General features: G+C 43.4%; 1 protein-coding gene across 1 annotated transcript in view; it reads left to right on the forward strand.

Moving 5' to 3' along the window:
• Window positions 1-1,580: 1,580 nt before the first annotated feature.
• LOC123518558 (sine oculis-binding protein homolog) overlaps window positions 1,581-15,000 on the forward strand; it is a 238,463-nt gene continuing 225,043 nt past the window's right edge. The window contains 1 exon segment of the mRNA XM_045279408.1: window positions 1,581-2,531. Within this exon segment, the coding sequence (XP_045135343.1) occupies window positions 2,448-2,531 (84 nt within the window). The 5' untranslated portion in view covers window positions 1,581-2,447.

Here is a 15,000-nt window from a genome sequence, read left to right on the forward strand (position 1 = left end):
ACAATTACAGCCTTAGAGCGGTGAGTGCACGAAATATAGGAGACATTTGATAAAAGCGGTGGACTGAAGAGGACCTCCGGGGATGAATTTCTCTCTCTCTCCCTCCCTCCCTCCCTCTCTCTCTCTCTCTCTCTCTCTCTCTCTCTCTGGCGGTGATGCAAGGGGAATGCAGCACACAAGTGAGGGAAGGACGGTAGAGGGCTGGTATGGGCTGAGAACACTTCGCCGAAAGATATACTGGCTGGGAAATATGCCAAGTAAGGTTTAATTATTTACAAACAAACACAAACACACACACACACACACACACACACACACACACACACACACACACACACACACACACACACACACACACACACACACACACACACACACACACACACACGTATTTGCAATCAAAATCGTTTCGGTGACTTTTTTTTTCTCATTAAAATCTACTTACAAAAAAAAAAAATCTGAAGAATTATCTTTGAACAGTACTGTATGTGCACCTGTGTGTTTGTGTGTGTGTGTGTGTGTGTGTGTGTGTGTGTGTGTGTGTGTGTGTGTGTGTGTGCTGGATCCAAGTCGTAAAATATAAATAAATCTGATAAACAACCGCACACACACACACACACACACACACACACACACACACACACACACACACACACACACACACACCTAACGAATATTTTGCAAACCTCGAGACTACAATATCACACAAAAAACACAAAATCTTAAGCATTCCATCGATACATCTATAAGATATGGGGCCGCCGTGATACGGTGGAACCATTCGTGCTTTGGGATCCCAGGTGTCTCCAAGCGCACGGGTTCGAATCCTGTCCACGGTCCGAGTGTAGGTTGGGCTTCCTCAATCGGGGCAACGATTTCCTAGCGGGTGGGCTTTGAGATAGGAGGTACTCCAAAAAGTATCCCCTTTAGCCTATGAATTCCCATGAAAAGCCCACATGGTATAAAAAAAAAAAAAATTGCTTCACTATACATTCTACTGCTATACAATCTGCATCTCGCAAAGGCACAAGGGAGACTTTATTTTATCAGCGAGCCTTCATTTATTCGCTAATCCTCTAAATGCACGAGGAACACTCCAAAGACTGAGCAAGTAACAAAAACTTCAGCATAAGGACGATATCTTGAATTTTCCAAACATAACCCAGCACCTTCATACCACCTCGCTCTTATGATGTCCTCGCATCGCACACACACATGCACTGGACACCGCAGGAAACTACATGTCCCAGCTATGTGTCATGTTCCCAGCACCACCTTTCGCAGCCCCTGGCCACGCTGCCGCCTTGGTGATGAGGGAAACATAACTACCACGCTGCTCCCGAGGGCGTGTAGTTGTTTGTGCTGGTGGTCGTCAGTGGTGCCAACACGGGCGAGCGAGGGCTGGCCGGTGGTCGCGAGGCATGGCACAGGTAAGGGTAAGCGATGCTCCTCACCTGCACGGAACATGTTGGGCCGAGTGACGCCCTGGCCTGCCCTCCGTGTAGTAAGGCGGCGTGGGTGGTTTCCGAGCATAGGCGTGAGGGCGTACGAGCATGAGTGTGATGGGTGTGTAAGAGGCAGAGGGGACACCCAGTAGTGATCAAACCAGCGCGGGAGGAGCACGCGCGCCCCTGTCTGCTCTGTGCTGGCGCTGTGGCGGGAGCGGTGCCGGAGGTGGAGGTGCTGTCCTGGCAGACCGCGCAACTCTTAGCCTTTGAAAATCATTGACGAAAACGTTTCCTGCCGTCTTTCCACCAGTCTCTGAGTCGCTGCAGCAGGTGGTGGCCTAAGGAGAGATTACCCTGCTGCTCTCCGCACTTTGAAGCCGTCGCCGCGGGAAAAGTTGCCGCGTGCAAACCTCGCACAGTTTGTAAACACGCGATGAGTTATTATCCCTCTTACCTGAAGGCAAGCAGAGGAAGGCAGGGCAAGGTAGGGGCGGTGTGAGCTTTGTCCCTGTCACCGTCCCCTGTGCCTCCCAGAGATATATCTTCTGTATGTAAGATTTCAAAAGAGAACCCATAAAAATACTTTAATTCGGAATCCTTGTTGGTAAAATTTTTTCACAAAGCATCGACCAAACCTCACACTTGCAGCGCGACACGTGGCGGACCAGCCAGCTTCACTGACGCGCACCGCAGAACTACACTGGTAAAAAACGAAAATAGTAAGAGAAAACGGCAAATTAAAGTGATACACTAGAAAAACAGGAAAACATGGATGACGGTGCCTGGGCGACGTGAGCGGCAGAGTGAGGACACAACCAGTGGTGGTTGAGGAGCGGCGTGACCATGGGTTACTGCAGGAGTGACGCCACTGGGTGAAGAGACCTTGCTGCTGGACACTCTATCCATCCCATACCACCACCACCACCGCCACCACCACCACCACCACCACCACTACCGCCATCCCTCACCCCCCGCCGGGCCGCGCCTCGCCCAGCTAACATGAGCCGAGAGGGTGACCGGCCCAAGAAGATCCAGACGCAACGACAAGGCAAACGAGACCAACCTGACGATCAGACAATTAAGGTATGTGCAGGTGTTTGTGTGTGTGTGTGTGTGTGTGTGTGTGTGTGTGTGTGTGTGTGTGTGTGTGTGTGTGTGTGTGTGTGTGTGTGTGTGTGTGTGTGTGTGTGTGTAGACGTAAGGAAGAAAAGCATGACCCTCACCTGACGCAGCCACGAGCAGGTGTCATTCGTGCCTCGCTTCACACCTGTGCCTGTTGAGGAAGAGTGCCACGGGTCACCAGAGATAACCCACAAATTATCCACCCTATGTAAATTCATTAACATGCCAACACGATGACCACGTTACGGCAACAGGAAAACAATAACAACTTACAAAAACCACCACAATGTAAAACGAAAATCTCTCTCTCTCTCTCTCTCTCTCTCTCTCTCTCTCTCTCTCTCTCTCTCTCTCTCTCTCTCTCTCTCTCTCTCTCTCTCTCTCTCTCTCTCTCTCTCTCTCTCTCTCATACACTGCCTTTCATCACTAACAGGTGAATTAAAAGAAGACAACAAATATGCAAAACAATGCTTATGAACGCTTCCACAACGCCGCTCGGCAAGTGTGGGCGAAGCACGTGCAGGGAGTCACGAGCGCGAGGTGAGGTGTGGTAGTGTTTTGTGAGTAGAGATGTACCGATACCAAAATTTTGGCCGATTCCGATACCGATACCATCTAAACGGGCCGATACCGATACAACTACTTTTAGTGATTACTGCACTGGACACCAGGATGAGTTGGTGGACGGCGAGCGTTATCAGATGGGAGGCTTTGTTTTGGGGGATGCTGTAAGTCCTTCTGAGAACGTTTGTGAAATAAGAGCAATTCTAGAAGCTTTTTGAAGCCATTTGCAAAGGTAAATTACTCAGTAATTGGAATTAATATCTTCTCAGTCTTCTGATTCTTGTCAGTTATTTTAAATTCTTACTTCTTACTCCTTTAGCGACCATTTGGTCTTGTGCATTTTCATTATTAATTTTATTGACGATATTTTGGCGATCAAAAATATTTTTAAAATTATTAAAATTGTAAAACAGACACAAAATATTAGCAAAAGAAACTCATTTTGTTGTGTATGTTTCTCTTTAATTAAATCTGACATCCTTTGATATTAATTCATTAGACATTAGTAGACCAATTCAGAAAAATGAGCTTTCACCTAATCTTTTCAATTAAATAGAAAAAGTTTAGTTTATTCTAAATTTCTAGTGTATTGCTATGATCTTAAATAATTAATATGCAACAAATTATACACAATGCACATGATTACAAAACAGAATCGTTACTTTCTTAGTTATGGAATTTTTACATCCTTAGGTTAACACAAGTAACTCAAAAATTAAACTTGCATTAAAATTAATATACATATATAATTCGAGCTTCCACCTATTCCAGTATGATATCTTGGAAAAGGCTACCACTACCACTGTTAATTATAAATCAAATAAGAATATGCTGTTATTTACAATAATGCAAAATGCCTAACTATATATATATATATATATATATATATATATATATATATATATATATATATATATATATATATATATATATATATATATATATACCAAATAATTTTGTTGAATTCTCAATATCTGAAGTTTGACATTCTTAGATTATAGTTCAAAAACCTAAGCTTTTCACCTGTGTGAACTTTGTGTGGGTGGAGGAGCAGCGTCTGACCGAGAGACAGTGAGAATGCGTGGTGACTCATGACCGACCGTGTGGCAGGATGCCGGAGTTCAGCCTATACTCGTTTCATACGCGTCCAATTTCTAGGTTGTGGCTTATTACCACAGAAAACAGTATTCTATGACATACGGTAATCACCATGGAAACTTAATACGCCGTATTATATTAATTTGGTATCATCAATATCTTATATCGAATATATCACTAAGTAGTAAATTCCTTTTAGGTATCGGAAGTATCGGCATAAAATAAGCCGATACCGATACCGATACCGATACCCAAAAATTGGGTCGATACCGCCGATTCCGATACCAATACCGATGCATCGGTAAATCTCTAGTTGTGAGGACACTGGGAATCACGTAAATTGCAATAATATGCTGACAGGCACGCGGATGTGGGAAAAAAGCCCCATTATTACGCAAACTAGGAACGAGAGAGAGAGAGAGAGAGAGAGAGAGAGAGAGAGAGAGAGAGAGAGAGAGAGAGAGAGAGAGAGAGAGAGAGAGAGAGAGAGAGAGAGAGAGAGAGAGAGAGAAACGGATATGGAAAAGCCACAGGGAAGAAAAATAAGTCATTCCCGGAAGTAACTAATGACTTCCCTCTCTTACTCTTCCTGGACGAACAAAATAAATAAATAAAAATAAACAAATAAATAAATAGGAAAAAAACCACTTATGCTTTGGAAATCCGAGCAGTGTGATATAAATATTGATAAAAAAAAAAAAAAGGTATAGATATATAAATAACTCAAGATTCATTTCTCTTAAGCTCTAGAACGTGGAGTCTCAAGCGCACAGGCAAGAACTGAGATAAAAAAAAAAAGACACGTGAAAAGCAGACACACACACACATACACACAAAAAAAAAAAAAAATAATAATAATAAATAAATAAATAAATAAATAAAAATAAAATAAACTCGATTTTTAACTCCATTACATAAATAAGTCGACTCACACGTGACGAAAACTCTGAAATAACATTGGCATTTGATCCCTTCCGTACCATGACGCGTTTTTGTTTTGTTTTTTTATACATCCTGGTCATTATTGGGCGATTTTACACAGATTCAGAGATTTACGGGGTTGTTAAAATGGCGAAGACTGTGCATTAATCTTCTGACCCCCCACAAACCCTTCCTAATGCAAATAAAATCGTCTAATCGAACCCAAAACTCGTGGTAAAAAAAATGCGTCCCACTACTGAAGATTATGTTTTTTCTACTCTCCTTAATCTACCTCACTTGTACATAAAGAATTAAAAAGAAAAGGAAAGAAATTCGACCCCCAAAATTAAGTTAATGAGACAAATAACTCAAGGATTTATTTTTGTTTTAGTACCGAGAAGTAAAGAGACTCAGCCAAGCCTCCCAAGACTCGAGGTGACTGGGGTACTTAAGTGGAGGAAAACACACAATAGAAAAAGAAAAAAAAAAATAGAGACTTACTGAGACAAATAATTCAAGACTGCCCACTCTCTTTGAACTCTTGTAAATGAAAAACTAAAACAAAAACAAGTCTCACATCACGTTGGCGCAAATCCTGAAGTGAGAAAGATACTCTGGTGGGGGAAAAAGAAAGAAAAGAAAAAAAAAAAAAGAGATGCTGAGACAAATAAGTTAGGAATGCTCTCTGTCTCTCTCTCTCTCTCTCTCTCTCTCTCTCTCTCTCTCTCTCTCTCTCTCTCTCTGGTAAATGGAAAGTTTCAATCCATATTAGCCAAATTTGAGGTGAGGGAGATACATACCTAATAATAATAATAATAATAATAATAATAATAATAATAATAATAATAATAATAATAATAATAGATAAAGAAAATAAACAGATAACCAGGAAAATACAAAGGACTACTAAGGTAAGAATGTACTTTTTTCTACTCTAGTACAGAGAGAGAGAGAGAGAGAGAGAGAGAGAGAGAGAGAGAGAGAGAGAGAGAGAGAGAGAGAGAGAGAGAGAGAGAGCCAGTCAACCAGTAAGAGAAACCTGTGGGTGGCAATGAGTTCGAGGCGAGGCATGAGCGACACCAAGGAAGATGAGAAGGCAAGATAGCCCGCCAGTGTATCCAGTATATCATATTATCCAGCACAGGAGGGAGGGAGAGGCCAGGAATATCAATCAGAGGCGGATAAGGCGGCGACTGAGCGGCAGGGGAGAGGACGGGATACTTGTGAGAAAGGTTGTGTCTGGCAGATAGGTGGAGTAACTAGATCTTTCGGGCACTGTAAACCACAAGGCTCTCCTTCTCTTTATAAATAAGAAGGAAGGTCAAAAGTTGAACGTTCTGTAGCCGCTCTGCCACGGGACTCGGGTTACCGGTGAGTGGCACGTCTGTCAAAGTGAGGCACACATGCACGAGAGTTCAGTTCAGGAGCCGTGCTGTGAATCGGACGCCGTTTCTTATGAGAGAGCCAAACCCTTGGAAAAATAATGGATCGGATGGGAGGTTGAGGAAAACCTGGCAAAGCATAAACAACCTTAGACTAAAAATAGAGTTGGGAAGTTAACCCTTTTGTGAACGCTGACTGTAATTAATTTTTGAATGAACGTAAAGAAACTAAAAGAAAAAAAATGAAGTCAATTTTCATCAACAGAATTACGTTTTCAAGCCTCAGTTATGCAACAAGCAAGTCTTTCAAAACAAACAGATCAATATGAGAATTACTTGACAGTGAAACGGTTAACCCATTCAGTACCTTGACACGTTTTCATATTCACTCGGTTACTATTTGGTGATTTTATACACCTTCAGAAACTTATGTGCGGATTAAAATAGTGAAGATTGTGGCCATTAACCTTCTGACCTCCATACATCCTTCCTAATATTAATAAAATAGTCTAATCGTACCCAAAACTTAAAGTAGTTTTTATGTCACAGTACTAGAGGGATTAAACTCAGACACAGTATAAAAAAAGCACCTTTGGAAACAAATAAACAAATCAAGGACAGGATGTGTGAGTGGGATGCAGCTTGTCAAACACGGGCACCATTAAGTCGCCAACATCCTCACAAGATTAAAACCAGTTGAATTAATAAATGATGACGAATAAGAGCGTGAGATCCCTTTGGAAAATAAAGAAGAGGGTGTGTGATTGAGGAAACTCTTAAGTATCCACATCCTGAGGAGATAAAAATAGAACTCACAGGTTGAATGAACAAAGAAAGATGTTCGACGAGAGAGAGAGAGAGAGAGAGAGAGAGAGAGAGAGAGAGAGAGAGAGAGAGAGAGAGAGAGAGAGAGAGAGAGAGAGAGAGAGAGAGAGAGAGAGAGAGAGACTTTGACAAAAAAAAATAGCGTACGTTGCGTGGGTGAGTAAGGAAAACCCAGCGGCGCAACACTGCAAACACTGCATGACTAGAACAGACCTGAATGAATAAAGGCGATGATGTATAAAAAGGCGATATGAGTCTGTGTATTTTCGTTCGGGTTCGTTAAAATATTTTCCTAAACGTAGAGCAGCAATGAGTCTCCAGGAGGGTACTCACCAAAAAAAAAAAAAAAAAAAAAAAAAAAGTTAAATGAGAAAAAAAAAATATGAAAGGTTTATTTGTTCTAGTATTCATTGAGTGCAACACGAGACGCCAGGCAGGTGGTGGTCCCAGAAAGTGTTCAAGGTTAGACAGGTTCCTCATCTTTCTGTTCCCGCGGCGAGCACATGACAGATACGCAAATACACACCGACGTGGCCGTAATATGAGAATCTGTGCCACACTCACAGGCTACGAAAGTCACTGCCAATCTGATGACCGCCGAGCATCGATAAGTAAAATTTATTCAACCTCAACAAGGATGCACAACTCCTCACAACACGCGGGAAGACACTCACTCATACGAACCAATAACAAACACTTCACTGATTTAATGGAATATAAATAAAAAAAAAAAGTATATGACTCATGTGAGGTGCGCTGAGTGAAGGAATGCGTCACCGAGACACGTGGATGCCACCTGTGAGGAGACAATGGAAGGAAAAGTTAAAACTGGTCAGGAAGGAAACAAAGGCGTCATCATATTGAAGATAATTCATGATTGAAAGATGAGAAAACTTGCTGAAGAAAACATGCGTGGCTGGCGTAAGAGTGTACTACAAATCATGTTTTTCTTTTTTTTTTTTCATGATGTTTTTAAATTAACTTCTTCCTAAAAAAGAGGAAAAAAAAAAGATACAAAAAGTGATGTGAAATCATTGATTAAATCCATGTGTGTGTATATTATATATATATATATATATATATATATATATATATATATATATATATATATATATATATATATATATATATATATATACACACACACACACACACACACACACACACACACACACACACACACACACACACCGCGTAGTGTAATGGTTAGCACGCTCGACTCACAATCGAGAGGCCCGGATTCGAGTCCCGGTAAGCGGCAAGGCAAATGGGCAAGCCTCTTAATGTAAATTGGTACGGGACGTAACTCGAGGGGTTGTGGCCTCGCTTTCCCGGTGTGTGTGTGTGTGTGTGGTCTCAGTCCTACCCGAAGATCGGTCTATGAGCTCTGAGCTCGCTCCGTAATGGGAAGACTGGCTGGGTGACCAGCAGGCCACCGAGGTGAACACACACACACACACACACACACACACACACACACACACACACACACACACACACACACACACACACACACACAGAGCAGAGAGAGAGAGAGAGAGAGAGAGAGAGAGAGAGAGAGAGAGAGAGAGAGAGAGAGAGAGAGAGAGAGAGAGAGAGAGAGAGAGAGAGAGAGAATGTGAAGCATAATCTCTGTCCTGTCAATCACAATTCCATAACGGGTGTTGCAACACGCAGGAAGCGGCATGTGGGTTGACGGCTGCTTCATCGCGGGGTCGTGATGTGAAAGCGCTTCTATATATTCAAGGAGACGAATTAATGTACAGCAGACGGCCACCTCGCGCAGAACAACATGAGGCGACGAGGACTGGTTGACCCGGAGTGTGGGTGTGCTCGTGTGCTGCACAATAACATTCTATCACTGATGAAACTTCGAAATGTAATTCCATCACCCAGTAAACTCTATCCTGTAGAAGTTAAAAGGGGACGTTATACAATGCATTAGTATGTAGCATTAGTAATATATATGGTGTGTGTGTGTGTGTGTGTGTGTGTGTGTGTGTGTGTGTGTGTGTGTGTGTGTGTGTGTGTGTGTGTGTGTGTGTGTGTGTGTGTGTGTGTGTGTGTGTGTGTGTGCACGCCTTGATATGATTCACCATAGTGCCGGAGGTATGGAGATGACGTGTTGGGCTCGTGACTGCAAAGTACAGCATGCCAGAGAGAGCTTGGAGGTTTTGACAGCCAGTTCTGTGGGTGAGGCTGAGATCTTTCACGCACCACACACCCAAGCCTCTTATTCAGGAAGGTCAGAGGAACTTGTCACTCAGCAGGGGAAAGGTCCTCAAGCGTCCCAAGCATGGCGCGCACCCTGGCCTGTCATGGAGAGCACGTGGCGATACTACTGATCTCGGCTGCTGTGTGCGCGCGAGTTTTCTGGTAAGAAGTCCTGTAATGATGTAAGAAGAGAAAATAAAGAAATCCTGCGTAGTACATATACACTAAATAATGTAAAGCGGCGAGGGGTGCGGAGGTGCAGACTGAAAAGGAAAAGCAACTGCAGATACGAGTAAACAATAACGACAACGACAACAACAGCAAAAACAGTAACACCAGTAGCAGTGGCAGCAGCATTAACAACAGGCGAGGCGCACGGAGAAGATGCTGATTGAAAAGGAAAAGCAACTGTAGATACAAGTAACAAAAACTATGACAACAACAACTACAACAAACACAGCAGCACCAGTAGCAGTAACAGTAGCAGAAGCATTAACAACACAACTACTGTTCGCATTCATTCACGATAAGCGATAATGTTACGGGACAGACGCAGGTGGTGAGAGAGTTGGCGGGGCGGAGGGCAGTAGTGGTAGTGATCGTGGTGGTGGTGGTGGTGGTGGTGGTGGTGGGCAAAGGAACATCTCTTACTCATGTGCTTCTCGCCATCTGTACTGAATGCTACACTTGAGGTATTGAGTGACTCCCAATAAATCAACACAATATTAAACACCAGTCTTGTTGTCCTCCTCCTTAAACTCGTTAGTCAGTTTTTACTTCTTACATGCAGGAAAAGTAAATCAACAATAAATACGTGAATAAAAACGTTAACAAGTAAACAAAGTAAAAAATAAATAAATACGTTAAGTAAATAAACAAACACGATAAGGAATGCTTGAATGAAAAAGAGAGTATAATGTACACACTCATAACGCTCGTCTACCAATCAACTCCTTGGTTTCTATTTATGCTACATGAGCGGCAGTGTGTGTGTGTGTGTGTGTGTGTGTAATTCACCTCGGTCGCCTGTTGTTCACCCAGCCAGTCTTCGCCATTACGGAGCGAGCTCAGAGCTCATAGACCGATCTTCGGGCAGGACTGAGACCACAACACACTCCACACACCGGGAAAGCGAGGCCACAACCCCTCGAGTTACATCCCTATTTACCTATTTACTGCTAGGTGAACAGGGGCCACACATTAACAGACTTGCCCATTTGCCTCGCCGCTTACCGGGATTCGAACCCGGCCCTCTCGATTGTGAGTCGAGCGTGCTAACCACTACACTACGCGGTGAACAGGGGCTACACGTGAAAGGAGACACACCCAAATATCTCCAACCGGCCGGGGAATCGAACCACGGTCCTCTGGCGTGTGAAGCCAGCGCTCTAACCACTGAGCTACCGGTGTGTAATTCACTGTTTGATCTGCTGCAGTCTCTGACGAGACAGCCAGACGTTACCCTACGGAACGAGCTCAGAGCTCATTATTTCCGATCTTGGGATAGGCCTGAGACCAGGCACACACCACACACCGGGACAACAAGGTCACAACTCCTCGATTTACATCCCGTACCTACTCACTGCTAGGAGAACAGGGGCTACACGTGAAAGGAGACACACCCAAATATCTCCACCCGGACGGGGTAACGAACCCCGGTCCACTGAGCTACCGGGACGTGTGTGTGTGTGTGTGTGTGTGTGTGTGTGTGTGTGTGTGTGTGTGTGTGTGTGTGTGTGTGTGTGTGTGTGTGTGTGTGTGTGTGTGTGTGTGTGTGTGTGTGTGTTCGCTATATTATGGTGTCGGTTCATTATTCGCGTCGCGTATGGAGTAGCACGGTGGACGAGGCAGTTAATCTCTGGCCTGACTTATTTCTCAATAGTTTTCCACTAAGCTTAAAATATGACTCCGCCAGACAATCCTTCTGCTTTAAGGGCATGGACACTTCAGCCAGTTAATATCGACGTCAATATACACATTTTCTCTCTATCTTTTATCGTCAATAACTACTGAACCGACTCATGAGGTAACATAAACACAGAAGAGGCGTCAATGTGAGTAGGAAGGCTGAGGTGAGGAGGAAGAAAAATGGCCATTATGGAACACAAGGGCAGCACGTCCAAACAGGCAGTGATCTGAGCATGTTGGTGAAAAACAGACCCCTCACCTCCCACGCCCACATACCCAATGTCTCTGGCCACCTCTCTAACACGCCAATCTCCTGCCCATCTATCTCCTCCACCACACCAGCCGAAAAACCCGCCACTGCGCCACTTCACCCTAATACCCTCCCTGTCACTCACGCCAGCTTCCCCACCACCTCATCTCCCCACGCTCTCCTACCCCTATTAGTAACCTCCCTGCTCCAAAAACCATCCTCCCAATCAGTAACTTCCCCTTCCTCCTGGCATCGCTCAGTTCACCTCAGCGTCAGAGTGGGTATCGTAAATAAGAAGCCTTCACTCAACACTCACCAGCCTCGTGTTCGCCTCACCACACGCTGCAAGACTTCACTCGCACTCAAAGCCAAGAGAAGAGTATCAAGACATCTCCGGAGCTGAATTAGTATCTCTTTTGGGAAACTTCTGTAGTGCTTTTTATAAACAACGGTAATTTCATCGGATGTTTCCTCACTTTCTCAATACTCGCCAGCCTCGTGTTCACTTCACCGCACCCTTCAAGATTTCACTCACACGCAAAGCAAAAGGAGCATCAAGACATTTCATCTCCGGAGCTAAATTAGTATTTCTTTTGGGAATCTGTTGAGTTTTTATAATAGCGCTAATTCTATCGTCTTTATCTCTGTTTCATAAGTCCTTGGTCGCCAACAAGTATGAAAAATGCATTTGTTCTTTATTTGCTTGTGTTATTTCATGTTTATCTTTCAAGTAATGCTTCGTCCTTATCTTCCTCGTTCATGAAGCTAACCCGCTCTTCGTGACTTTTCTATACTAAGAGACCGCGGTGAGCTGATTTCAGTCATGAGAAGAAATATTATCACCTGCAGGTACACACCCACAAGTGCGCCCTTCGCAGTCCCTCGTACCAGGTTCAGCGACCCGCCCCTCCCCGCCCTTCCCTCCCTCCTGCCATCGCCGGCCTGTCAGTCTCGCCACGGCGTCTGTCACAGCATTGGTCCTCAATGTTCCTCTCCATCAACCCATCTGTCTGGGAACACACACACACACACACACACACACACACACACACACACACACACACACACACACACACACACACACACACACACACACACACACAGTCACTATAAGCATTCCCGTGGCTAGTAATACAATCAATAAACTTGTATCATAAAAAAGAGAACAAAGCGTCGAAATACGAGAAGAATGACAACTTTTACAGATTCTGCATGACACATGAAAAAAGAACATGTAAGAAGACAATTTTTTTTTTCCTTTTTTAAGCTGACGCTACGATAAAAAACATTTACTTTCGGGAACATTGATTTTTCGACAGTATGACACTTGCTATTTGACTTAATGTGTTACAGTTTAACAAGACAAACACAAAATCAGAGACACGAAAAGGTTTGTACTGCTCGATCAATCCCTTCGTGGCGTCTTTCATTCGTCTACTCCAAACCTGCACCACACAATTTCGTTCGGCCCGAGAAGCAACCTTTAGCAGTCAAAGGGTTAAATTCAGACTTGATGCAGAAATGTTTGCAGTCACGGCTTAGGTGTGCTAAAGATTCGAAGATAAAATCCCACCAATGCCTGTCGACTTTACCCACAATCCTCAGTGGCTTAATGGCACCTGCATATTCGAGTAAATCATTAATCCTGATAGCATCTGTAGCTGTAGCCGAACGAGTTATAAAGGACTGGCGGAGAGGCAGCGCGCGGCTTTCACTGGTACTGCCGCGGTGACATTGGCTGCGATGGAAACTTGTAACACTGAAGCACGTGTGAGTCATGTTGTATTGAGAGGAGAGATGCTTCGCTCCATTGTTTGGGAATAAGAGTTAAATCTCCATCTGAAAATGACTTAAAGCGATGAAAGAGAAAACAAGAGCAATAATAATAGCTACAAACAACAACAATACCAAACAATAGCTACAAATAACAACAACAACAACAAAAACAACAACAAATACTACAAACATCAACAATATGTAAAACAAAAAATGACTTAAAGTGACAATGAGAAAGAAAACAAGAGCAACAACCACAAACAAAAATAGCTACAAACAACTACAAACAATACTACTACTACTACCACCACCACCACCACCCCAATCCTATCCCCACTAACACTACAACCACCACAACCACCACCACCACCACCACCACCACTCTCTCTCTCTCTCTCTCTCTCTCTCTCTCTCTCTCTCCCCTCCAGGTGTACGATTTATTTAGTTTGGCTTCCCACGTGAGGGCGAGGGTCGTAACGGTAAATATATTGCCCAGTTAGCGCTACTTTTGTGATCTCGAATAATTTATGCAGATTTATTAGTTCCCTCCCACGTGGCGGCTAGCGGCGGCGGCGATGGTGGTGGTGGTGGTGGTGGTGGGGGAACAGTGTAAAAGTTGTAGTTTGTGTGTTGGTTCGACTCAATTAGCTCTTCATCTACTTCGTCTAACTCTTTGGTTACTGAAGAGCTTTAAATCAATCAAATATTCATTCTTCTTCGTCTTCAATTTCCTTTTTTTTTATATATATATATATATATATATATATATATATATATATATATATATATATTTTTCTCCTTTGGTGGTTATGGAACGTCAAATCACTCAAATCAACGTCCTTTTCCTCTTCCTCCTCGTCTTCTTCTTCTTCTTCTTCCTCTTCCTCTTCTCTCCTCCTCCTCCTCCTCCTCCTCCTCCTCCTCCTCCTCCTCCTCCTCCTCCTCCTCCTCCTCCTCTTCCTCTTCCTCTTTTAACTATTGTTTACATGTTGCCTGACCTAATGTTTCTATGCTGTAAACACCATGTAAGGAATAACCATTGTATTTTATAATGGAATAAATATTCTAACTCTGACTCTTCCTCCTCCTCCTCCTCCTCCTCCTCTTTCTCATCCTCCACTTCTTTTTCTTTTCTTTCTTTCTCTTCTCATTTATCTATTAATTTTGTTATTTGTCTTTACCATCCTTACACCCTCACTATAAATCAGATAATATAACTTACCACAGCCACCCACGTAAAGACAAACACACAGAAAAGTCATCTGATGTTTGTTTTTCCTCTATGCTCCAACCTTCCTGTATTTTCTTCTGCTTTTAATTCACTAACCCCAGGAAAACTCAAATTTTACGCTTCCTGGTGTCTTGGGAACCACATTTCAACCACCGTGGAGAGCTCAAACGACACTAACAAAGCACACTATCGACACCTCTTACTAACGCTGAGGAGGACATACACACAAACACACACACAATCTTTCTTCCCCGTCTCTTA

The sequence above is a fragment of the Portunus trituberculatus genome, chromosome 44, assembly GCF_017591435.1.
Source record: "Portunus trituberculatus isolate SZX2019 chromosome 44, ASM1759143v1, whole genome shotgun sequence".
NCBI lineage: Eukaryota > Metazoa > Arthropoda > Malacostraca > Decapoda > Portunidae > Portunus > Portunus trituberculatus.